The following is a 27,402-nucleotide window of genomic DNA, read 5'->3' on the forward strand; positions in this document are numbered from 1 at the left end:
CCATATCTTCACAATTAACCTGTAGCTTTGTCTCTGTCTTTCGTGCTCACTCAGAGTCCTTACCAGAAAGTCATTCATGCTCTTGAAGAAGAGAGGGGAGTAAGGAAGGTGTGGCAAAACTGATGCAAGGGTCAAGGGCACAGACCTCTTTTCTTTTCCCTTTTGGAAGATATTGTTCATCCCTGAGCTCTGTCCCAGATGCCAGTGGCCTCTCATGAGCCATCAGTGTAATGTGAAAACTTAGATAAGTCCAGGAGGATCAAATAAATTCTATTAACCACCTATCCTGGCTTGACCAAGCATGCAGCCAAGTGGCAGCCATCACTTGTTTTCCACGTGAGAATCCCTAAGGCCATGTGTTAGTCAGAGGAAGATGGAAACAATGACCAACAGGGGACATCTAAGAATCACCCACATGATTGTGAGGAATTCCAAGGTGGCTCCAAATAGTGATCAGTCTAGAAGTCCAACTAAAAGGATCAGCACAAGAGAAAATTTCTGACATAAACTTTTAACCCCATAGAAACAAACTAATAATTAAAATAAACATCCTAGCACTTTGGAAGTCTGAGGTCAGGAGTTTGCGACCAGCCTGGCCAACATGGTGAAACCCCCATCTCTACTAAAAATACAAAAATTAGCCGGACGTGGTGGTATGTGTTTGTAATCTCAGCTACATGGAAGGGTGAGGCAGGAGAATCGCTGGAACCTGGGAGGCAGAGGCTGCAGTGAGCTGAGATGTCGCCACTGCACTCCAGCCTGGGTGACAGAGCGAGGCTCTGCCTCGAAAAAATAAAAAACAAAAAACTAAACAGCCTTTGCTGAAAATCAGTCAATGTGGGAAGATGGTGAATATGTTAAGGAAAATTCTTTATATCCTCTGAAAACCACAGATAACACAGAAATTATTCTTTGAAATTTCTGACTATTTTTTCAACTGTTCATGGGTAATAGAATCAGCACATTCAGCATCAAGAATTAATTAGACTTTATGGGTCTTTGTAGTTCATTGCTTTTCCCTGTATTGTATACACTGTGTCTACCTTATTCTTGCAGTTGTCTAGTTTTAACTCTTCGTTGAGAGAATTTCTTAAATCAAATTTCTTGTTCAAAAAGAAATTAGACAGGTGTGTACTCTCTTTGTTTTCAATAATGGCAAGTGTCTTTTTCACCTTCATGCCTGGTCCACCAATGGTGGTCTGTGTGTAGAACTTCTGACTCTTAGCCTGTTTCCCTCAGAGCTCTCTGAACATTGTTTCGCTGACCTCAACATACAGGACCGCAGAGCAGAAGGCCAGTGCCAGTCAGACCCTTATTCCTTGTTAGGTAATCTGTTTTCTTCTATAGAAAAGTCTAGAAATATCCTACTACATATGGAAATCAAAACATATCTTTGGATCTAGAGAAGATATGTGTTTTGCCACAGTTCTTACCTGGTGGTGAACCATTTGTGAACAAAAGACCTAAAACTTCTTCTTTTAAAAAAATTTTCTATAGGTTATTGGGGTACAGGTGGTGTCTGGTTACATGAGTAAGTTCTTTAGCGGTGATTTGTGAGATTTTGGTGAACCCATCACCCGAGCAATAGACACTGTACCTATTTGTAGTGTTTTATCCTTCACCCTCCTCCCATCCTTCCCCTCAAGTCCCCAAAGTCCATGTGTCATTCTTATACCTTTGCATCCTCATAGCTTAGCTCCTACATATCAGTGAGAACACATCATGTTTGGTTTTCCATTCCTGAGTTACTTCACTTAGAATAATGGTCTCCAATCTCATCCAGGTAGCTGTGAATGTCATTAATTTGTTCCTTTTTATGGCTGATTAGTATTCCATTGTATATATATACCACAGTTTCTTTATCCACTCATTGATTGATGGGCATTTGGGTTGGTTCCATGATTTTGCAACTGTGAATTGTGCTGCTATAAACATGTGTGTGCAAGTATCTTTTTTGTATGACTAAAAGACCTAAAACTTCTGTTTGGCGAAATGTTTCTTTTTTTCTTTTAAAATATTATTTGTTTTCATCTCTCTATTTTCTCCTTGTGAATTTCATAATGGATTCCCTTGGTCTATCTTCCATGCTTCTCATCTTCTCTCAAACAATTTAAATCTCCTTGTCTTTTTTTTCCCCTTAAGTCTAGGAGACCAACTATGTAACAAACTTGCACCTCCTGCACATGTACCCCTGAACTTAAAATAAAAGTTTTAAAAAAAACAAGTTATTTTTAATTTTAAAATTCCTTTTGAGATTTGTCTTAAATACTATCTATTGAGTTGTATTTAATTTGTCTTAAATACTATTTGTATTTGTTTGATAATTGTGAACTTTTTTCCAAGAAAATGTTCTTATCTTCCAGATATCTTTTCTCCTAGCCTCTTTTTTATAGAGAGCTCTTGTTTTATTGATTCAAAAGTCTCTTGAATTCCACTGACAAAACTACAGAGAAATCACATTTGAGTAAGTTTGGGGAATGTAATTACTGCAATAATTATTCACCAGCTCACTTTCTCTGCCCTTTTCACTTCAGTAGATTTACTTGTGATCTCCAACATTAATAAATCGTGAATATGCCCAAGACTTACGAGATGCAATAGTAGACTAATTACATTAGAAGTTAAGTTTGGATGCTGAACCTGGCTCCTCCTCAAACAGGCTGCATTCTCCTGGGCAAGTCCCTTCCTCCCCGACTCACAGTCTCCACCATTGTACAATGATCTCAGATTATTCTCAGCTCTTAAATTATCTGATTCTCATACAATATCAATATTCTCTTCAACCATGGGAGAATCACCAAGAAGCACTGGGAGGGCTAAAGGAAACTGAGCCAGGCAACGTTTTGCAGTAAAACTGTAGCACAGACCACACCTTCCTCCTCAACAGTCTGTGGGGCACTCTTATTTGCACCCTGCACACTTTCCAGCAAGCCTGAGGTCTATCTGTGCCAGCACTATGGCCACCATGGTGCTTAGTCAGGCACAGACAAAACTGGCTTCTGATCATCTCATTCTCCTTGAAAAAGGCAAAAGATATTACTTCTGTCATCCAAAGTACTCACCCTCAGGTCATATGGAGGGAAACCCACAGTCTTTAGTTGAAACTTTAAGATCCTCCAAAATCTTCATAGACCACTAAATTCCTTCTTACATCCTGTCCTCTAATTATACTACCCCAGCCCTTATTATCGACATCAATGACCAACCCTACATTTTTTAAACACCTTGCCTTTGAGCTGTTTTCTTGAGTTTAGAATGTCCTCCCCTTCTCCATTTATTACCAGTGAAAATGCTACTATTTGGAGATCAGCTTAAATATCATTTTTTCTGAGAAGACTTCCTTGACTTTAAGTGAGGGTTAATGACTCCTTCCTTTGCCTGCCTAAAATATGTTACTTCTAACACAAATGTAGCACTGACCTTACTCAGCCTTATTTGCATTATGGATATACCAGTCTCCTCCTCTAAACTCTGAACTCCTTAAAGACAGGTTACATGTCTGGTATACATCTATGCAGTCGCCCCAATTGCCCACCATAGAGTTTGGCACAAGTAAGAACTCAACAAATGCTTATTAAAATGAAAGAAATGTATCTCAGAAATCCCAGTTCTTGCTATATAAGCAAGAGACATAAGGGTAAATTTCTACCAAAAAAAAAAAAAAAAACACATATAAGAATGTTTATAACAACTTTATTCATAATAGCCAGAAATTGGAAATAACACGAAAGTCTATCAACAGTAGAATGAATACATAAATTATGTTATACTTATTTAATGGGGTGCTGCACTGCAATTAAAGAATGAGCTACTGATTTCTGCAGCAAAACTTGCAGTACATGTGAAAATGTGATACATGCAAAAACGTGAATGTATCTCACATGTTATGCTGCATAAAAAGATATACGCAAAGGATTATATACTGTATAATTCCATTCACATAAAGTTTAAAAAAATCAAAACTAATAGATGTTAACAGAAGTCACAATAGTGGTCTCCCCTAGAAGAGAGGGGAATGTAATTGAGGAGGAAAATAAGAGGGGTTTCTAAGGTACTGGAATATCCTAATTTTTAACCTGGTAAGGGGTACATGGTGTGTATTTTCTTATTTTTCCTTGAATTGTATGCATATGCTTTTTATACTCTTTTGTATATGTAATATATCTTACAAAAAGAAAAAAATTCAATGCAAGGCATAATGACTTATGACTATGAATGTGGTATGAAATTGATTCCAGGACTTTTAGAGCTGGTGTACAAGGCAGGCATATCATTTGTGGAAGAGGTGGAAGGGATTGCCCAAGTCTTATTTCTTGCTGACACTGGGCAGGCTCCTCTTATATATCAAGGACATCTGTGGAATGAGAGCTCATCACACCACCCCCAGTATTAGAATTAATGGGAAAGGGAAAACTGGAATGTGGTCAAGAAACTGTAGTATATCAGAAAACAGTGGTCCATGTTGAAGATGCTTCTGGCAGCTGCCTGGGCAGTCACAGCTCTCAGTTTTGGATCTTAGAAGTGGAGGTTACCTGATCCCAGTGGTAAACCAGCCATGCTCTTACAAATGCGCAAATATATGATCCTCATGCACACACACACACACAGGAAAAGACTCAGCTGTGCACAAAAGGATGTCCCTTCTTTGACTGACTGCTCTTTTTGAAGTCCACAGCTGCTGTGCCTCTGAAACTCTCTGGTAGGAGGCATGACCAGGTTTATTTGTGACCCTTTAAAAGGCTGGCCTGGGTAGCAGCTGCCTAATAGACCCCATTTGGTGGGATACAGACAAGAGATCTTTTAGGTTGCTGGCTTTCATCCAATCCTAAGTCCTGAATTTGGAAATGGTCAAAGGGGACTGAGCTACAAGGATTTTTCCAGTGTGGTGGATTTCACATTCTCCCAGGTCTAGCATGGACTGGTGAGAGTTCTTATTAACAGGGGTTCATGTTAATCCAGGCAAGGCCAGGGTGATCCTTCCTCCCTAATGCTTCCCAACAGCACTGCAGAATGGGTAGGAAGAAAGGGAAGGAGGGAAGAAAGTATTTCTGGAGAGACTTCAGAATAATTGGATCACGGAGGCATAATCCCAGATGTATAAGAAGTTTCTTAACTTTGTGACTTGAATTTCTAAGTTTTAAATCACTTCAGAGACTAGAAAAGACCCCATAACAGAGTGGAATTTAAATTGCTTGATATATGTTATGTGTGGTCCTTCGTGGCTTTTACTTAAACACAGAACAAAGACAAGAAATATAACTTTTACCTATTTCAGGTGCTAACTCTTCTGGCAGATGCTTTCAGATAAGATTGGATATTTATAGCCACTTACCAACATATTTTGTGATTAAAAACAAAGGGGGCAACTTTTTAAAGATTTGTAACTCTTTTTTGTTCACAACTCCAACTCTTTTTGACTCAGCCCCATCCCTGGCCTCAGATCTAGTGGCACAGGAGGAAGGAAAAGAAAAAAAAGACTTCTCAGTGTTGTAAAAGGAAGTCCAAGAGAGAAATGTATGAGATCATTTAGTCCCTGGGATGAAATATTCTGTAAAATAATATATTCCAAAGTGAGAAGTGTGGAAATTTGGGGCCCAGAGAGGAAAAGGGACTTAACAATTTCCATGCATTGAGTGATTGGTGAATGCCAGTTTCCCCAGTGCCTAAGTCTGATATCTTCCTATAACTTATAATCCTTGAGTGAAGCTGAACCATCATCACATTCATAGGGGCAAACCTAGAGATTTACCTGCCTGTGTCAATATCAGGAAACACTTTCTGGCAGTCAGAACTGTGCAAAGAGAAAAGATGAACCTGGGCAGGCAATGAGATGCCTTCCCAGGAGATCAAACAGATAATGGGGAGGCAAGTGGTGTACAAGCTGGGATGTAGTCAGAGGGTCAGAGTACATGACAGGAGGTGCCTTCCCTGCAGATAAGACATGAGAAGCAACTAGAAATAAATGAAAAGACACAAAGATAAGCTCTCCTGGGAAAGAGCCAGCTCCAGGAACAAGTGACCAACATACCGGACTTAGCATGGATGAGAGTTGAGAAAAAACACGGCTCCAGGCACACAGAGGGCCAGACTCTCCCAAGCTGGACTTCGTGGTGTTCTCTCAGGTGAAGCTACACACTATTATTACCCAGGCAGACCAACTCTAAACTTACAGGAATGGCACCTGTGTTTCCAGGAGAGGAGGGCAGCTTCCCATTCTCATTTCCTCCCATAGAGCCCTTCCTGTCCTTCAAGTCATTCCCTGAAAAGTCTTCCTGATCCCGTTCACCACCCAAGGCACTGTATATAATTTTTTGGGTCACCCATCTCCCTCCCCAAGCACCTAGGAGCCTCCCACACTCTGGTCAGGTTGAAGCCATCTCAGTCCCTTAAAAACACTGTCATGGCTCCACACACTGAGTGCTTCAGAAGAGTTGGCTGATGAATGGACAAATGATTAAATACTCCTGAGTTCTGTGTAAATTGTGAGAGAGAACTGAGGAAGAAGAATAGTTCAATATCTAAAAGTCACTGGAGCCAAGTGTAGTGCCTCATGCCTATAATCCCAGCACTTTGGAAGGCCAAGGCAGGAGGATTGCTTGAGGCCAGGAGTTTAAGACCAGCCTGGGCAACATAGTGAGACCCCTTATCTCTACAAAAAATAAAAAATTAGCTGCCCACAGTGGCATATACTTATGGTCCTAGACTTCTGGAAGCTGAAGTGGAAGGATCACTAGAGACCAGGAGGTCAAGTTTGCAGTAAGCTATGGTCACACCATTCTACTCCATCCTGGGTGACAGAGTGAGACTCTGTCTATAAAAAGTAAATAAATAAGAAAAAAAAGAGAAAATCTCAAATTGAATGATAAAAGACAATTGATAGATGCTATTACTTAGAATTATCTGAAAATGATTTTTAAAGGAGTGTAATAAAAATTCCTCAACAAGCAATTACAAACATGTTTGAGACAAATGAAAAAAAGAGTAAATCTCAGCAAATAAATAGAAAACATAAAGACAAAACCAAATGGATATTTTATAATGGAAAAAAAATGCAATAACTTATTTTTAAAACCCAATAGATAAGCTCAACAACAGAATAGAGGGAAAGAATTAAAGAATCAGTGAACTTGAGAAAAAACTTTGGAAATTCCCCCATTCCCAACAACACTGAAAAAATCCACTGATTAAAAAAACGAAAGGAGCCATGAGACCTGTAGGGTTATAACAAAAGATCTAATGTGTATTTTCATCATACTATGGAAAGGAGATAAGAAAGGTGAAGCTAAAACAGTATTTGAAAAAATAATGGCTGAAAATTTACCAAATTTGGCAAAATATATAAATCTCTCAGTCCAAAAAGCTGAGTAAACTCCAAATTGGATAAGCCCAAAAAAATCCATACCAAGATACATCACAGTCAAACTTTTGAAAACTAAAAGATGAAGAAAAAAATCTTGAAGCAGTGGAAGAGAAAGAACACCTCATCCACAGGGAAAAAACAATTCAAAGAACAACAAATTTCTCACAAGAAACAAAACAGGCCCAAAATAAGGGGTGCAACATTTTTCAAGTGCTGAAAGTAAAGAGCTGTCAACCCATAATTCTATATCTAGTGACATGAGAATTCAATAATTCAGGAGTGGAACTGTAATGAAGACATTCTGTGATGAGGGAAAAGTAAGAGAATTTGTAATTAACAACTCTACCCTAAAATAAGAGCTAAATAAGTTCTCTAACAGAAAAAAACCCCTAAAAATTAAAGTAACTTAAAACACCATAAAGAAAGAATAATGGAAAGAATAAAATATGAGTAAATATAACAGATTTTCCATCTTCTCTTGAGTTTTCAAGCTTACATTTGATGGTTGAAGCAAAATTATAATACTGCCTAATGTAGTTCTCAATGTATATAGAGGAAATATTTAAGACACTTACCACTAGAGGATAGTGAAGGCATATACAGGGAGATATGATTTCTGTACTTCACCTGAACTGATGAAATGCGGCTACTACTAGAACACAATAATTTATATATGTATAGTATAATACGTAGATTAACCACTAAAAAAATCTTTACACAGTGGTGCATTCAAATCCATGTATATAAATCAAAATGGAACTCTAAAGTATATTTAAGTGGCTCACAGAAAGGCAAAAAAAAGGAAACAGGGTAACAAAAAACAGACGTGTCTTAATCTGTTCAGGCTGCTATAACAAAATACCATAAATTGAATAATTATCACAAATCTGGAGGCTGGGAAGTTCAAGATCAAGGCACTGGCAGATTCAATGTCTGATGAGAGCTCACTTCCTCATATACAGGCACATTTTCACTGTGTCCTCACATGGTGTAGGGGGGAGGGGTCCTTCTAGGGCCTCTTTTATAAGGGTGCTTATCCCATTAAAATGAGATCCTGGCCTTTATGCCCTAGTCACCTCCCAAATGTTTCTCCTTATTATGCCATCATATTGAGTATTAGTTTTAAATAAATGAATTTGTTGGGGAGGGGGAAATAAATATTTAGTCATTTCAAGAGGGAACAAAAAACCAAAAATAAAATGGTAGACTCAAACACCAAAATATCAATAATTACATTAAATATAAATCATCTAAATATGCCTATTAAAAGACATATATTTGAAGAGTAGCTTAAAAATTGACCCAACTCATAGAGTTTATAAGAAACTTGTTTAAATATAAAAATACAGGTAAATCAAAGGTAAAAGGATGGAAGTTGTATCAATTGAAGCAGAAAAAAAGCACTTTTAAAAAATAACACCCATTAATGACAAAAAACTTTCAGAAAACTAGAAATAGATGGGAAACTTCCTCAATTTGATAAAGAATATCTATCAAAAAAGCATAGTTAACATCATATTTTGTGATGAATCACCGACTTTGTTCCCCGCAAAGATTGGAATAGGCAAGGATGTTCATTCTCACCATTGCTATTTAACATTGTACTGGAAGATCTAGATAGCACAGTAAGGCAAGAAAATGACAAAAAATAAACACAAAAAAGAAAGGAAGAAATAAAGTGCTCCTATTTGCAGATGACATAATTGTCTTCATAGAAAATCCTAAGGGTCTACAAGAAAATTTCTAGAACTAATAAAATGAGTTAAGCAAGGTCATAGGATACAGGGTCGATACACAAAGATCAATGATACCTCTACATACTAGCAATGAGCATGTGGAACTAAAATAAAAAAATACAATATTATGTATTTTCACTGCAAAAAATAAAATACTTAGGTATAAATATAACAAAACATATAGGATGTGTATGCTGAAAACTACAAAATGCTGAAATCAAGCATCTAAATAAATGGAGAGACAGACTGTGTTCATGGGTTGGAACACGCACTGTAGTGAAGATATAAACTCTACTCAAATTGATGTGCAGACTTGACACAATTTCTATCAAAATCCCAGAAAGTCTTTTTGTATATATAGATAAGATTATTCTAAAATGTACAAAGAAAGGTAAAAGAACTTATACAGCTAAAATAATTTCATACAGGTAAAAATAAAGTGGGAAGGAATCACTCTTTCTGGCTTTAAGATTTCTTACATAGCTACAATAATCTTGCGAAGGGTGCAGAAGACCATGTAGTATTGGCAGAGGGACAGACATGTAGATCAACAAAACAGAATAGAGAATTGGGAAATAATTATTTCCTAATTCAATGACATAAGGATAGTCTTTGCAACAAATGGCACTGGAGCAATTGACTATCCATAGGAAAAAGAAAACCAAAAACTTTAATCGAAGTCTCATACATTGTGCAAAAATTAACTCACAAGAAACCCAGATCAACATGGCTGACTGGGGATGCCAAACACTCCCTAGTACTTATGTGGGATTATTTCCTAATTCTCTATTAGGAATTATTTCCTAATTCAATGACATAAAGATAGTCTTTGCAACAAATGGCACTGGAGCAATTGACTATCCATAGGAAGAAAAAAACCAAAAACTTTAATCAAAGTCTCATACATTGAGCAAAAAATAACTCACAAGAAACCCAGATCAACATGGCTGACTAGGGATGACAAACACTCATCTCCTGCACAAAGAAGAAGCAAAGCAACAAATAACTGTACTATGAGTAGAGCGACTAAAGGATAACACAGAAATACAGCAAGAAAGTGACAAAAGTGCTCTGAGGCATGGAAACTTGTAATGACAGCATAGACAGAGAGGTGAAACACTCAGCTGGGGTCAGCTCAGAGTCAAGAGGGACTTCTCATTGTGGGGAAAAGGTAAACAGGAGATCCTCAGCAGTTTCCCATTTCAACTGAGGACATCTGCAATCTTAGCTGCTGGCATGCCTCACAATCCTCACAAGCCTTGAATCCATAATAGGGAGCTGCCTGGAGTCTACACAACCTCATTGCTGTAGAGAAGAAACACACACAAAGTACCCCCTCACTCCTCAGGACCAAAGCTGCTACAGCATGGTGGCCATTTTGGGAATGCTGTTGCTGTTAGTGTGCATCTTGACCTGGGAGCCAATAGCCCCTACATCTCTACATTTTTGGAGACCAGCCATCATCCCCCCATACACATATGGAAAACTGCAGGTGCCACCACCCCAGCTAGACCCAGAAGTACAGACTTAACCCCAGCACCTGAGCCTATGCATTTCCCTACATTCCAGGGAGCAGGCATTTCAGGACAGCATGGAGGCCACCCCCAGTACTGGAAGAACAGATGTACACATTTCTTAGAGCCATAAAACAAACTGCCTGATACCCGCCACCACCAATGACCTTGTCCCTCTAATGGCAGAACTGTCACACATTACAAACATATTCCAGGAACCCAGAACTGGTCCACCTGGCACCCACCACTGCCAGTCACCCTGCTCTTTCCCTATGAAAGCTACTCCATAAAATTGAAAGGGCTGACTGTTCCATTAGATGCACAAATATCAATGTAGGGACACAAGAAACATGAAAAACAAGAAAACATGACACCTTAAAAGGAACACAATAATTCTCCCATAACAAAACCAAAGGAAAGGAAATCTATGAAATGCCTGAGAAGGAATTCAAAATAATGGTCCTAGGAAACTCAGTGAGATACAAAAGAATACAGATATATAATTCAATAAAATCAGAAAAATAATCATGATCACAATGAGAAATTCAAAAAAGAGAAGAATTCATAAAAAAGAACTAAACCAACCTTGGTGCTGAATAATTCAAAGAATAAATAAAAATACAATTGAGAGTTTCAACAATAGAGAAATAATTTTTTCACTTGAAGACAGGCCTGTTGAAATAACTCAGTGGAACTAAAAAAAGAAAAGACAAAAGAATTTCAAAGAATGAAGAAAACCTATATGATTTATGCACACCATTAAGCAAACAAACATTGGTATTATGGGAATTCCAGAATGAACAGAGATTGGAAAGGCATAAAAAATCCTACTTAATGAAATATTAACTGAAAACTCCTCAAGTCTTTGGAGAGATACAGACATCCAGATCCAGGAATTTCAAAGATCCCCAGATAAAATCAACTCAAAAATGTCCTTTCCAGGGCACATTATAGTTAAATTGCCAAGAGTCAAAGGCAAAGAGAAAAATTTAAAGACAGCCAGAGAAAAGAATCAAGTCACATAAAAGGGAATACCTATTAGGCTAATAGCAGATTTCTCAGCAGAAACCTTATGGTCCAGGGGAATGATATAGTCAAAGTACTGAAAGAAAAAACTAACAGCCAAGATTACTATACCCAGCAAAGCTATCCTTCAGAAATTAAGGAAAAATAGCGTCTTTTTAAGACAAGCAAAAACTGAGAAAATTCATGACTAGACCAGCCTTCCAAGAAATGCTCAAGGGAGTTTTACATCTGAAATGAAAGGATAACCACCACTATGAAAACATATGAAAGTATAAAACTCACTGCTAGAGCAGAAAAACAAATGAGAAAAAGGAAAGAATCAAACTGTATCAACTACATAGAACCACCAAACCACAAAGATAAGCAATAAAAAAAAAATAAAGAAATAAAGGATATATAAAACAACCAGAAAACAAGTAACAAAATGACAGGAGTAAGTACTCAGCTACAATAATAACCTTGAATGGAAACAGATTAAATTATCCATTTGAAAGATATAGATGGGCTGAATGGATAAAAAGAACATGACTCAACTATATGCTGCCTACAAGAAACTCATTTTATCTGTAAAGACAAACACAGACAGAAAGTGAAGGGATAGAAAAAGATATTCCACACAAATGGAAATAAAAAATGAGCAGGAATAGGTATATTTATACTAGATAAAATAGACTTTAAATTAAAAACCATAAAAAGAGACAAAAGGGTCACTATACAATGATTAAGGGATTAATTAAGTGAGAGGATTATATAACAATTATAAATATTTATACAACCAACACTGGAGAACCCAGATATATAAAGCAATCATTAGATCTAAAGAGTGAGAGAAATCCTAATACAATAATGGTTAAGGACTTTATCATCCCATTGTCAGGATTAACAATCATCTAGACAGAAAACCAAAAAGAAACATTGGATTTAAATTGCACTATGAACCAAATAAATCTAACAGACATTTGCAAAATATTTCATCCACAAGCTGCAGCACACACATTCTTCACATCAGCACAGGAACATTCTCCAGGATAAACTGTATGTTAAGCCAAAAAATAGCTCTCAACAAATTTTTAAAAATTGAAATCATGTCAAATATCCATTATTTACCACAATGGAATAAAACTATAAATCAATAACAAGAGGAACTTTAGAAACTTAACGAATATGTGGAAATTGGAAAACATGCTTCGGAATGACGAGTGGGTCAATGAAGAAATTAAGAAGGAAATATAAAATTTTCCTGAAATAAATGAAAATAGAAAAACAACATGCCAAAACCAATGAGACATAGCAAAAGCAGTACTATGAGGGAAGTTTACAGCAATAAACATCTACGTTTTAAAAGTAAAAAGAATACAAATAAACAACCTATTGGGGCACCTCAAGGAAATAGAAAAGGAAGAACAAACCAAAGCCCAAATCAGAAGGAGGAAAGAAATGATGAAGATTAGAGCATAAATAAATGAAAGAGTATTTTAAAAGTATATAAAAGATCAAGGAAACAAAAATTTGGTCTTTTGAAAAGACAGATAAAATTGACAAACCATTAGCTACACAGAAGAAAAGAAAAGGTCCAAGTAAATAAAATCATAAATAAAAAAGAGACCTTAAAACTGATGCAACAAAAATCCAAAGGATCATTAGAAACTATTACAAACAAGTACACGTCGACATTTGGAAAACCTAGATTAAATGGGTAAATTCCTGGACACATGCAACCTATCAAGATAGAACCAGGAAGAAATAGAAAACCTGCACTAACTAATAATGACTAACAAGATTGAAGTAGTAAAAACCTCTTTCAACAAATAAAAGCTCAAGTCCAGTAGCTTTACTGTTGAATTTTACTTAACATTTAAAGAAGAGTTAACACCAATTCTTCACAAACCATTCCAAATAAATTTAAGGGGAGGAAATTTTTCCAAACTTACTCTATGAGGTCAGCATTACCTTGATACCAAAAGCAGAAAAGGACACAACAAAAAGAGAAATGCAGGCCAATATTCCTAATGCACATATATGCAAAGTCTTCCACAAAATACTAGCAAATCAAACCTGACAGCACATCAAAAAATACACCATGATCGAGTGGGATTTATGTCAGGATGCAAGAATGGTTCAACAGATGCAAATAAATGAATGTGATATATCACATCAACAGAATGAAGAAAAAATACCATAGGATCATCTCAATAGCTGCGGAAAAATGATTCGATAAAATTCAACATTCTTTCATGATAGAAATTCTCAACAAAATAGGTATAGAAGAAATGTACCTCAACACAATAAAGTCCACATATGACAAAACTGTAGCTAACATCATACTAAGTGACAAAAAGTTGAATGCTTTCTCTCAAAGAACTGGAAGAAGACAAGGATGCCTACTTTTACCACACTTATTCAACGTTGTACTGAAAGTCCTAGCCAGAGCAAGCAGGCAAGAAAAAGAAATAAAGGGCATTCAAGTTACACAGGAGGAAGTAAAATTGTTCTTGTTTATGGAAGAAGACATGACCTCATAAAGAGAGAAACCTAAAGACTCCCCCAGGGGAAAAAAAAGCCCCTTAGAACCAATAAATGAAATCAGTAAAGAAACAGGATACCAAAATTAATACCCAAAAATCAGTAGTGTTTCTACACACCAATAACAAACTAGCTGAAAAAGAAATCAAGAATGCAATTTTATTTACAATAGTCACACCAAAAATACTTAGAAATAAATTTAACTGAGGATGTAAAAGACTTCTACCAGGAAAATTATAAAATTCTGATGAAAGAAATTAAAGAGGATGCAAAACAGTACAAAGACATCTCATGTTGATGGGTTGGAAGAATTCATACTGTTAAAATAAATGACCATACTACCAAAAGCAATCTACAGCTTCAGTGTCATCCCTATCAAAATATCAATGACATTCTTAGCAGAAATTTTTTAAAGTCCTAAAATTCTATGGAACTACAAAAGTTCCTGAATAGCCAAAGTAATCCTGAGGAAAAAAACAAAGTTGGAGATATCACACTATGTGACCTCATACTGTAGTTTTTATAGCCAAACAGCATGGCACTGGCATAAAAGAAAGATATAGAACAATGAAACCTGCTGGGTGTGGTGGCTCACGCCTGTAATCCTAGCACTTTGGGAGGCTGAGATGGGTGGATCACCTGAGGTCAGGAGTTTGAGACCAGCCTGGCCAATATGGTGAAACCCCAACTCTACTAAAAAATTCAATAATTAGCTAGGTGTGGTGGTGGGCACTCGTAATCCCAGCTTCTCCAGAGGCTGAGGCAGGAGAATCACTTGAACCTGGGAGGTGGAGGTTGCAGTGAGCCGAGATCACTCCATTACACTCCAGGCTGGGTGACACAGTAAGACTCTGTCTCAAAAAGAAAAAAAAAAAAAAAAAAAGAACAATGAAACAAATACAGAACCCAGAAATAAATTCACATATTTAAGGCCAACTGATTTTTGACAGACGTGCCAAAAGCATTCACTGGGGAAATGACGGTCTCTTCAAAAAATGGTGTTGGTAAAACTGGATACCTATATGCAGAATAATGAAACTATGACACCATCTCTCACCATACACAAAAATAAGACCCAAAATTATGAAACTACTAGAAGAAAACATAGGGAAAACACTTTAGGACACTGGTCTGGGAAAAGATTTTTATGAAGAATGCACAGGCAACAAAACCAAAAATAAACAAAGAGGATTATATGCAACTAAAAAGCTTCTGCCCAGCAAAAGAAGCAATCAACAGAGTGAAGAGACAATCCTCAAGGAATTAATATCTAGAATATACAAATAACTCAACTCAATGGCCAACAACAACAAAAATATAGTTGGCCCTTGAATAGCAATTTGAACCATACAGTTTCACTTATACATAATCTTTCTTCTATCTCTGCCACGCCTGAGACAGCAAGACCAACCCTCCCTCCTCCACTTTCCCCACCACCTATTCAACATGAAGACAAGAAGGATGAAAAACTTTATGATGATCCATTTCTACTTAATGAATAGCAAATATATTTTCTCTTCCTTATGCTTTTCTTAATAGCATTTTCTTTTTCTAACTTACTTTATTGTTAGAATACAGTATATAACACATATAACATATAAAATATGTGTTAATTGACTGCTTCTGACATTGGTAAGGCTTCCAGTCAAGAGTAGGCTAGTAAGTTTTTGAGAAGTCAAAAGTCGTACATGGATTTTCAACTGTGCTGGGGGTTAGAGCCCCTAACCCTCACATTGTTCAAAGGTCAACTATAATATGATTTAAAAATTAGCAAATGGCCGGGTGCAGTGGCTCACACCTGTAATCCCAGCACTTTGGGAGGCCAAGGCTGGTGGATCGCAAAGTCAAGAGTTCGAGACCAGCTTGACCAACATGGAGAAACCCCATCTCCACTAAAAGTACAAAAATTAGCTGGGCATGGTGGCGTGCACCTGTAATCCCAGGAGACTGAGGCAGGAGAATCACTTGAAATCAGGAGGTGGAGGTTGCAGTGAGCCAAGGCCATTGCACTCCAGCCTGGGCGACAGAGCAAGACTCTGTCTCAAAAAAAAAAAAAAGGCAAATGATCTGAATAGACATTTCTCAAAAGAAGACATACAAATGACCAATGAGTATATGAAAAAATTCTCAATATCATTAATCATCAGGGAAATGCAAATCAAAATTGCAATGAGACATCTCTCATCCCAGTTAGAATGACTACTATCAAAAGAGAAAAATAACAAACGCTAGCAAGGATGAAGGAAACAAGAGAATGCACATGTTGTTGTTGAGAATACAAACTACTACAGCTATTATGAAAAACAGTATGGAGGTTCCTCAAAAAATTAAAAATAGAATTACCATATGATTCAGCAATCCCACAACTGGGTATATATCCAAAGAAAAGGAAATTAGTATGTTGAGGAGCTATCTGCATGCCCATGTTTACTGCAGCATTATTGACAATAGCAAAGATATGGAATCAACCTAAGTGTTCATCAAGAGATGAATGGATGAAAAAAATGTGGTTTATGTACAAAATAGAATAAAACCTGTTATTTGCAGCAATATGGATGAGCCTGGAGTACATGTTAAGTGAAATAAGCCAGGCATAGAAAGATAGATACCATATGTTTTCACTCATATGTGGAAGTGAAATAAGCTGATCTCATAAAAGTAGAGAACAGAGTAGTGATAACTAGAGGCTGGGAAGTGGGGGTGGGAGAGGAGGGATAATTTGGCTAATGCATACAAAATTATAGCTAGAGAGAAGGAATAAATTCTAGTATTCTTTAGCCCTGTAGGGTAACTATAGTTAATAATAATTTATGCTGTATTTTCAAATAGCCAGAAGAGAGTATTTTGAATGTTTCCAACACAAAGAAATGCTAAATGTTCAAGGTGATGCATATGCTAAAAAAAAAAAAAAAACAAACCTTGATTTTATCTATGTACATTGTATACAGATATTTGAATGTCACCTTGAACCCCAGGTGACAAATAAAAATTAACTTACAATGGATCACAGATTTAAATTTAAAGTGTAAAACTATAAATCTCCTAGCAAAAGAAAATATAGGAGAGAAATCTTTGAAACATTGAGCATGGTGGAGAGTTCTTAGGCATAACAACAAAAGGCACAATTCATGAAAAAAAGATAAATTTGGATGACACCAAAACAACTTTCAAAATCTGACAGTATACAACAACAATAACAATAATTCAATTAGAAAATGGAAAAAATACATGAAGATACATCTTGTCCAAACAGAATCTACAGCAGCAAATAGCAATGAAAAGTTCAACATCACTGACCTTTATGGAAATGTAAATTAAGACCATAAGGAATCACTTCACACCTCTTGGAACAGGTAAAATAAAACATGTTCACAGCACTGAAGTTGGCAAGCATTCAGAGAAACTAGATATCTCACACATTATTGGTGGGAGGTGTATATGAAACATCTACTCTGGAAAACAGGCAGTTCCTAAAAAACTAAATATATGCTTGCCATATAACTCAGCAATTACACTAAACTAAATAACACTCTGGTATTTATCCCAGGAAATCAACAATTATGTCCACACAAAAAAAGCTACTATACAATTAATTGTTCATGGTAGCTTTATTTGCAATAGCCAAAAATTGGGACAACCAAAATGTCCTAAAATGGGTGAATGGATAAACAAACTTTGGCACATCCATGGCATAGAATACTATTCAGCAATAAACAGAAATTAACTACTGATATATGCAGCAACATGAATAGACCTCACAGCATTACACTAAGTAAGAAGAAGTCAGTATCAAAAGATTATATACTGTATTATTCCATTTCTACAACATTCTCAAATTACAAAATTGTGGGGATGGAAAACAAATTAGTGGCTGCCAGCCATTATAGATGGTGTGGGGAGGAGATTAGGTATGACTAGAAAGGGATAGCATGGGGGACACCTTTGTGGTGATGGAACAGTACCATGTCTTGATTGTACTGGTGGTTCTATGAATCCACACATGCAATAAAATGAAATAAAACTATACATATACACATTGCACTAATGTCAATTTCTTAGTGTGCTATTGCATATTGAATATTGCGTATTTAGGCAAGGTGTAACAAACAGGCAAAACTAGCAGAAGGATACAAGAGACATCTTTGTACTATCTTTGCCACTTTCTATGAATCTATAATTATTTTAAAGTTTAGAGGTTTTTAAAACAGGTAACAATAATTTATTGCCTTTTTGTAATAAATATTCTTAGCCAACCAGGAACAAAAGGGAACATTCTTTACAGAAGAAAAATTCTCTATGAAAACCTATGGCAAATATCATATTAAATGGTGAAAATAGTGAAAGTATTCGCTCTGAGATGGGAATGAGATAAGGAAGTTTGCTATTGCCGCTTTTCATTCAGTATTGAACTGGAGGAACCAGCTTGTGCAACAAGGCAAGAAAAAAAAAACAAGAAGTCTAAAATTTTTGAAGCAAGAAAAAAAACTGTCATTATTCACAGATAATATTATTGTGACCTATGAGTCACAATAATTTACAGATATAGTATAAGAATTGAAATCTATATAAAAATCTAAAATAATTTACAGATATAGTATAAGAATTGAAAAGGGTTTATGAGACTAGACTGTGAGGACAGATTTTTAAAAATGAAAATAAATTTTAAAGGAAATAGAAAACAAAAATTTTATTATTTTTTTTTTTTTAAAGAAAAGAGAGTTTAGCCAGGTCACTAGAACTAAATTAAAAGAAAAAAGAAATCTATTGCATTTCTACATTCCAGCAAGAGATAATGAAATTTTTTAAAAAGATACCAAGAAATATAAATTAACTAGGGATAAACCTGGCAAAGAGTTCTAAGATCTTTAGGCATGAAACTATAAATTATAACAAATTTTGAATAATATTAAAATAAAGAGAGAACTGTTTATCAATCACAGGTTGGAAAACTCAATGTTATAAAGATGTTAGTTCTTCTTCAAATTGATCTATAGAGTCAATGTTATCCCTATTTATTTATTTAAAGACAGAGTCACTCTGTTGACCAGGTTGGGAATGCAGTGGCATGATCTCAGCTCACTGTAGACTCCACCTCCTGGGTTCAAGCAATTCTCTTGCCTCAGCCACCGACGTAGCTGGGATTACAGGCACATGCCACAATGCCTGGCTAATTGTTGTATTTTTTGTAGAGATGGTGTTTCACCATGTTGGCCAGGCTGGTCTCACTCTCCTGACGTCAAGTGATCCACACACCTTGGCCTCCCAAAGTGCTGGGATTACAGACATGAGCCACCACACTTGGCCCTATCCCAATTTTTAATCACAGAAAGAAATATCGTAGAATTTAATAAGCTGGTTGTATAGTTTATATAGAACAAAAGGACCCAAAACAGCTATGACATATTTGAAGAAGCGTTGGATGGAGGTGAAGGGATGTGCCCTATGAGAAATGAAAACATACTATAAAGCAATCAATGAGGGCAGTGTAGTGATGACACAGGAATAGACAAGTAAACCAATAAAAAGGATTAGCAACGCCACACACAGATCCATTCCTGTTACAAGACCTGATGCATGGCAGAGATGGTATTGCAGATTGGTGGAGAAAGGATGGGTTGTAAATTCAATTAGGAAAACCAGGAATATGTATGTATACCAGGATAAATGTATAAAATATTCATAGTAGCATTTGTTGGGAAGCAACCCAATTATTCATCAAAGTAGAATGTATACATAAGCTGTGTTACATTCATTTGATGGATTTTAACAATATAAATTAACAAACAGCTACGTTAATAAATACAGATGATCTCACAAACATAATAATATTGAGTGAAGAAACAAGTCAAAAAAAATACCTATGACTGATATAATTTATCCAGAGTTTAGAAAGAGGCAAACCTAAATTATACTGCTTAAGGATGCATACATAGACAATAAAATTTAAGAAAAGCAAGGAAATGATTATAACTAAAATCCGGAGTGTAGTTATCTCTGGAAGGAGGAAAAGAGGACTAGGATTAGGAAGGGATACCCCAGGAGCCTCAAAGGTACTGGCAATGTTCTGTCTCTTACATTAGGTGGTAATTACTAATATCCTCTAGATTAAAGATATGTTTTATATAGTTTTATATTAATGTGTACAAGTGTGCTATATTTCACATTTTAAATTATTATAAATATCAAAAGTTTTAAGTACCAAGTTTTAAATACTATAGTGCCATATAACTTCTCACCTATCAGATTGGCTAAGACCAAAAGGCCAACATACAATGTTGGCAGAATGTGGGAACACAGACATTCTCATTCACTGTTAAGAGGAATGTGTGAATTTGACAATCTCTATCAAAATTACAAATGAGCATAAAACAGATATATTTTCACATGTGCTAAATTATGAATATGCAATGGTATTTGTTGTAGCATTGATTGTAACAGCCCAAGGTTAGAAAATCAGTGACCATCAATGGCTGGGCATAGTGGCTCAGCCTGTAATCCAGCACTTTGGGAGGCTGAGGCAGGTGGATCACTTGAGGTCAGTGGTTCAAGACCATCCTGGTCAACATGGTGAAACCCTGGCTCAACTAAAACATACAAAAAATTAGCCATGTGTAGTGGCGCGTGCCTGTAATCCCAGCTACTCAGGTGGCTGAGGCAGGAGAATCACTTGAACTCAGGAGGCAGAGAGGAGCTGCTGGGCTCCCAGTGCCCTCCAGGGACCCCATGAGCTCTGTCCCCACACAAGCCCTGAGGGAGGCTGGCAGGGCTTCCATCCCACTCCACATATGAGGAAGGGAGGCTCAGAGGAAAAGCGGACTCCCTCAGGGTCAGGGGACGTGAGGCAGGTGGACCTGCACGCAGCCCTGTCTTACAGAGCCCACTCTGCGACTAGCGCTTTCTGTTTCTCTCACCCTCCTCTCAGAAATGCTGAGATTTTTTCTGAATATGAAATAACTTGTACCCATCGTATTCAGAGAAAATTTGCCCTGCCCCTATGGATTTTGCTGTCTTTTCTTTCCAGTCACTTTTCTTTTTTCTTTTTTTTTTTTTTTTTTTGAGATGGAGTCTCACTCTGTCACCAACGCTGGAATGCAATGGCATGATCTCAGCTCACTGCAACCTCCGCCTCCCAGGTTCAAACAATTCTCCCACCTCAGCCTCCCAAGTGGCTGAGATTACAGGCATGCGCCACCATGCCTTGCTAACTTTTTTTTTTTTTGGTAGTTTTAGTAGAGACGGGATTTCACCATGTTGACTAGGCTGGTCTTAAACTCCTGACCTCAAGTGATCCCCCTGCCTCAATCTTCCAAAGTGCTGGGATTACAGGTGTGAGCCACCGCGCCTGGCCTCCAGTCACTTTTTATCCACATGATTGTTTACCTAATTGAGATCATAACAGTGTGTACAAGTTTGACTTTGCCCTTTTAATTTATCATTATGCTATAGTGATATAAGCATGGAGAAAATTACAAATAGGACTGTAAGGTCTGTCTAATATTAATTCCATTATGTGAAAAGCATGATTTACTTAAGCATTTATTGGTGGAGAGCTGTATTGTTTCCTATTTTCACTCACAAATATTGCTGTGATAAATACCTTTATTGAGAGATCCTGGCCTCTAGGCTCACTGATTCTTTAAAACATTTCCTCACTGATTCTTTAAAACATTTCCTGGAGGGACAATGGCTGAGGTGAAGGATAGGCAGGTTTTTTGAATTTTTCCTTGTTCTAGGCAAATTCCCCTCCAGAAAGGCTGCCTGAGAGCGTGTGGGGCTCTTTTCACAGCACGGCATTGCCTCCTGCTTCTCACCTGCCTGCTGGCTCCAGAACAGGTAGAGATGAGACCATGAGCCACATCGGGTCCCTTGGACAAACCGAGGCTTCATGCCTGCAGGAACTGGCCACAGAGCCCAAAGCTTCCCCTCCTCCCCTTGCTCTCCCTGGCTGCCTCCCACCTCCCCGCTTCTCTCCCTCCTCTCATGGGGCTGCAAGTGCCAGACCTCTTTGTTTGCTTTCATTCTGAATCCCTTCCAAAACCTGACACAGCCCTACTAACTGTTGAATGTTTCTTGGTGGACAACCAGGAATTCAGATCTCCCCTTCACACACACAGACACACACACACACACACCTCACACCCATCAGTGTGGGCAGCCACTTCACCAAGGACTGCTCCCTGCCTGCAGAGGTCAGCACTCGAGAGTCCTGGACAACCTCAGAGCTGGGATGCCCTGGGAAGCAATTGTTCAGCCTTCTCATGAAGCACATGGGAAAACTGAGGCCTAGGGAGGCAAAGAGACTTGCTCCAGCTTGACTGAATATCCATCTCCCAGGCAGGTGTAGTTCCACCAGCTCTGATCTCAGAGTGCAGAATCTTCCCAGCTGTACAGTTCATTTCAATTAAACAAATGTACTCAGCAACTTTTCATGACAGGCACTGAGGCTTCCACGGAGGCAGCTCTCAAGGAGGCCAAATCCCATGCATCATTCATGCCCAGAGGATGTTATTCATGGATAGAAACCTCTATGTGCACAGATTTATCTTGTGGGAATGGGCAGTGTGGCTTCCCTAGCATCTGCTTGTCACTTTGGAATCTGGTTTGTCGCACTGAAAGTAATGTTTGCTTTTCTTCATTTTCTGGAAGGGGTGAGAGATGCACTAGGAGGAACAGGAGATAAGCTGCGGGGGAAGTTCATGGTGGGACTCACAGAGAGTTGGCTTGCACTGAGAACCAGGAACATCCTCCTGTGCTGTACTAAAGGATGTGGAGGGGGAAGAGGATTGCGCAGGAAATACCTTGAGACCTATGGTTGCATAATGGGGGAAGTTTCTCCTGGGTTAGACCAATGATTCCCCCCCTGGGCACAGTTTTGCACCACCCCCCTCCACCTCACCCGCACCCCCACACCTTTCTCCTGGAAGCATGTGGCAGTGTCTGAAAACATTTTGGTTGTTACAACTCAGAGTAGAAGGTGCTATTGGCAACTGATCAGTGGAGGTCAGAGACTCTGCTGAACATTCTACAATGCACAGGACAGCCCTCACACCAAAAGATCATCCAGCATAAAATGTCAATCATAAAGAGTTTGAGAAACCCTGAGTTCCATTTAGGGTGGGAGCCGCACTGCCTGACAACACATCTGACATAAGCCTCCCACGTGACCGAAGAGAGAGGGTGTTGGACAGACAGTGAGACCGGCCAGAGAACACACAGAGCTAACTGAGATCATAACGTGTCTACAAGTTTGACTTTGCCCTTTTAATTTATCATTATGCTATAGTAATATTAGCATAGAGAAAATTATAAACAGGACTGTAAGGTCTGGCTGGTATTGGAGGGACAGGATCTTTTGCAAAGCTGTGCACCAAAAGAGAAAAGCAGCTGTTTCATGAGAGAACTCAGGACTAGGGCATGGGACCCAACTCCAGCTCTGCCCTTCAACCCCAAGGAGCAAATTTATCTTCTGAGTTCCAGTTACTTCATCTGTAAAACCTGAATGATGATATCTTCTCCATGAGCTGTTTCAAGGAATATGGCACAGGGTGGATTCTCACTAATATTAATATTAACCACTCATCTTGCATCATCCACCCACTCTTATACACACTCATAGAGCTGCTGTCATTAAGAAGGAGCTACAGAAATATTATCTATGAGTATTTTGAATTTAGAGTCAGGGAAATTGCAAGCAAGAGACTAGATATCCTCTACACAAAGGCCTAGAGGTCTTCCTATAAGCCAGCTTCTTGCACAGAACTCAAGAATGGAGTCAGGGAGTCAGAAGATAACACAAGAATAAAATGCTAACATAAAAGGATGAAGAGAAAACATCCTTAGTCTCTCACAGTTAGGAATTCCACAAACATCCTAATGACATGGGATCAGAAGTTAATGCTATATACTATCTGATAACTGTAGTTAGAGTGTGTTTATTAATATGGCATTAACTAGTTGGTAAGCTGCACCGTGCTGTCTCATGTGAGTTCAGTCACACCAACAAATCCATTTGTTGGCTTCATAAATTTCCCAGCTATAGGACCTCCCCATATATTACAATAAATCCATATTTCAAATAGGCAGACCCATTGCTGGCAATGCTCAAGCCCGTGTCACTAGACTGAAGGAGTAACCCTCTTTATGGTTGACCATTAACTAGACTTGTTTCTGTATGAATATGGCTGAACAATTTTGCACAATTTCCTCCCACGTGTAATCAAAGTTTAAAGAAACTTCATCATTTGTTAGGTCTAGGAATTGCATCTGCTTGGGAATTTTCCTCTCTGAGAATCTAAGACAGCCCAGATCAAATGAAATTGCTATGGATTTGCATTAAAGAGAAATAATCCATAGCATTTCCTAGCACTTAATCACAATGCAGAGGAAAAGCCCTCCTTGGGCCAGGGACATGCCCTGCTGGGTTCAAGTCTTGTCTCTATCACCAACTTGCTCAGAAGACTTGGACGGGTCACTTCTCCTCCCTAGGCCTCTATCAATCACCTTTGTGGACACCGAGAGGGTGCAGCAACATCAGAAAGAATCCTCAAGCACAGCTGGACATTTGAGGCCCTCACCCACTGCAGGTCCAGCTCTGACCTTCTGTCTTCTAAGACACCCCCTCCTGTCTCTTTCCATCATTTTTCTCTTGCACAGATATGTTCTCCTATTATGCAGTGGGAACTTGACCACATATTAGATGCCCAGGACTCTTCCCAAAAAGCCTGATGTGCTGCTCAGTACTTTGCTGATGGCAGAGGGGATATCACATGGAAAAAGCCAATGAGACCTCCCCTGTGATGGGGTTCATCCTCCTGGGCCTCTCTGCCCACCCAGAGCTGGCGAAGACATTCTTCGTGCTCGTCCTGCTGATGTACCTGGTGATCCTGCTGGGCAACGGGGTCCTCATCCTGGTGACTATCCTTGACTCCCGCCTGCACACGCCCATGTACTTCTTCCTGGGGAACCTCTCCTTCCTGGACATCTGCTACACAACCTCCTCAGTCCCACTGGTCCTGGACAGCTTTTTGACTCCCCAGGAGATCATCTCCTTCTCAGCATGTGCTGTGCAGATGGCACTCTCCTATGCCATGGCAGGAACAGAGTGCCTGCTCCTGAGCATCATGGCGTTTGATCGCTACGTGGCCATCTGCAACCCCCTTAGGTACCCTGTGGTCATGAGCAAGGCTGCCTATGTGCCCATGGCTGCCAGCTCCTGGGTAGCTGGAAGCCTCACTGCCATGGTGCAGACATCCCTTGCAATGAGGCTGCCCTTCTGTGGAGACAACATCATCAACCACTTCACCTGTGAGATTCTGGCTGTCCTGAAGTTGGCCTGTGCTGATATCTCTGTCAATGTGATCAGTATGGGAGTGACCAATGTGATCTTCCTGGGGGTCCCAGTTCTGTTCATCTCTTTCTCCTATGTCTTCATCCTTGCCACCATCCTGAGGATCCCGTCAGCTGAGGGGAGGAGAAAGGCCTTCACTACCTGCTCTGCCCACCTCACTGTGGTGGTCATCTTATATGGGACCTTATTCTTCATGTATGGGAAGCCTAAGTCTAAGGACTCCATGGGAGCAGACAAAGAGGATCTTTCAGATAAACTTATCCCCCTTTTCTATGGGGTGGTGACCCCCATGCTCAACCCCATCATCTACAGCCTGAGGAACAAGGACGTGAAGGCTGCCCTGAGGAGCCTGCTGAGACCAAAAGGCTTCACTCAGTGATGGCGGAGGGGTCCTCTGTGTTTGTCGCCCACTTGGATGTAAGGAATCACAATCACATCAGCTGCCATTCAAAAGTCAAGTCATGTGACCTAAGTCCATTTGCAGGAAATGTTAAACTTTTCAGACAATATCTCCTGAGCTTTAGTCACATGACTGACAGCTTCGACAGACGCCAGACCCAATAAATAATCGACTGTGATGAAGACATTCTGAACACATGGTAAAACCACATAAGACAGCAGCCATGAAAGCAGGATGGATGGCCCTTAGAGTGTCTCCGCTCTAAAGTTAGAACAGGGACATGCAAGGGTTCTCACAGCAACTTACCAGCCCTACTGGATTTATCAAAGAAATCACGAATAAGGAGGGAGTGGACACTTTCATTGAGGCTTTAGTTTATTACACTCAGTTTGCCTGAGTGGCTAAGAGAAGATAAGTTCTTCACTTAGAGAGCTTTTAGTTGTGAGTAATCTATTTTGATGACTGAATATCTTTTTTTTTTTTTTTAAGATGGAGTCTCGCTCTCTCGCTCTGTCACCCAGACTGGAGTGCAGTGATGCGATCTCAGCTCACTGCAACCTCTGCCTCCTGAGTTCAAGCAATTCTCCTGCCTCAGCCTCTCGAGTATCTGGGATTACAAGCACGAGCCACCATGCCCAGCTAATTTTTGTATTTTTAGTAGACATGGGGTTTCACCGACCTTGTGATCTGCCCGCCTCGGCCTCCCAAAGTGCTGAGATTATAGGCGTGAGCCACCGCGCCTGTCCAACTGAATATCTTTTTAGTTGTGAGAAAATTTAGGCTATTTTCTTCTTGATGCACTGCAGATCAATAAACATCACCCAGTATATTAAATAAAATTCAAGGAGTAATGAATTCAAATTTGACATTCTTTGCTTACAGAATTTCACAACAGGAAAGCTTTTACTCTGATAGATACCAAATCATGTTCTAGAAAAAAGATGATGATAAATAGATATAGTTAGAAGTAGACAGATGGTGGCTATATATGTTTGAAGACTTTGGAGCTAATTTTTGTTTTTGTTATTGTTTTTCAGACAGAGTCTCACTGTATCACCCAGACTAGAGTACAGGGTCGTCATCCCCGCTCACTGCCACCTCTGCCTCCTGGGTTCAAGCAAGTCTCCACCCTCAGCCTCCTGAGTAGCTGGGGCTACAGGCATACACCATCATGCCTGGCTAATTCTTGTATTTTTAGTAGAGACAAGTGCTGGGATTACAGGCGTTAACCACAGTGTTCCAGCCTATGGGGCTAAATTTTCATAGGTTTCTTTGTTCCAAGAATTCTCAGAGCCTTTATTATGCAAAGGTTCACTGTGAATGTCCCACAGAGAATAAAGTTGTAGCATTTCCTGAGCCTCCAAAGTTCAGCACAACAAAAACTGGGAAGCATTTTTTTTACCTAAGTGTTCGGGCAGATTCCTTACCTTCTTTTGCCTGTCTATTCATAGATACAGAAGACAGACAAGAAGTTCAGAAATTGCTGTGGATAAAAA

The 27,402-nt window shown here is 38.7% G+C and overlaps 2 protein-coding genes across 2 annotated transcripts in view; one reads left to right on the forward strand and one right to left on the reverse strand.

Moving 5' to 3' along the window:
* The window catches only part of LOC105724606 (olfactory receptor 13C7-like), a 105,081-nt gene that overhangs the window by 65,573 nt on the left and 12,106 nt on the right, over nt 1-27,402 (reverse strand). The gene's annotated exons all lie outside the window — the stretch shown is intronic.
* On the forward strand, nt 24,876-25,910 carry LOC105724607 (olfactory receptor 2S2). The gene has a single exon (XM_012463354.1). It carries the CDS (start codon nt 24,926-24,928, stop codon nt 25,883-25,885), a length of 960 nt encoding a protein of 319 aa, XP_012318777.1. The 5' UTR covers nt 24,876-24,925; the 3' UTR covers nt 25,886-25,910.

The sequence above is a fragment of the Aotus nancymaae genome, unplaced genomic scaffold, assembly GCF_030222135.1.
Source record: "Aotus nancymaae isolate 86718 unplaced genomic scaffold, 86718_ANA_hifiasm-v0.15.2.pri h1tg000003l, whole genome shotgun sequence".
In the NCBI taxonomy this organism is placed as follows: domain Eukaryota; kingdom Metazoa; phylum Chordata; class Mammalia; order Primates; family Aotidae; genus Aotus; species Aotus nancymaae.

Bases quoted from the DNA above. Each gene is read 5' to 3' on its own strand.
- LOC105724607 (XM_012463354.1), top strand. From the start codon at position 24,926: ATGGAAAAAGCCAATGAGACCTCCCCTGTGATGGGGTTCATCCTCCTG.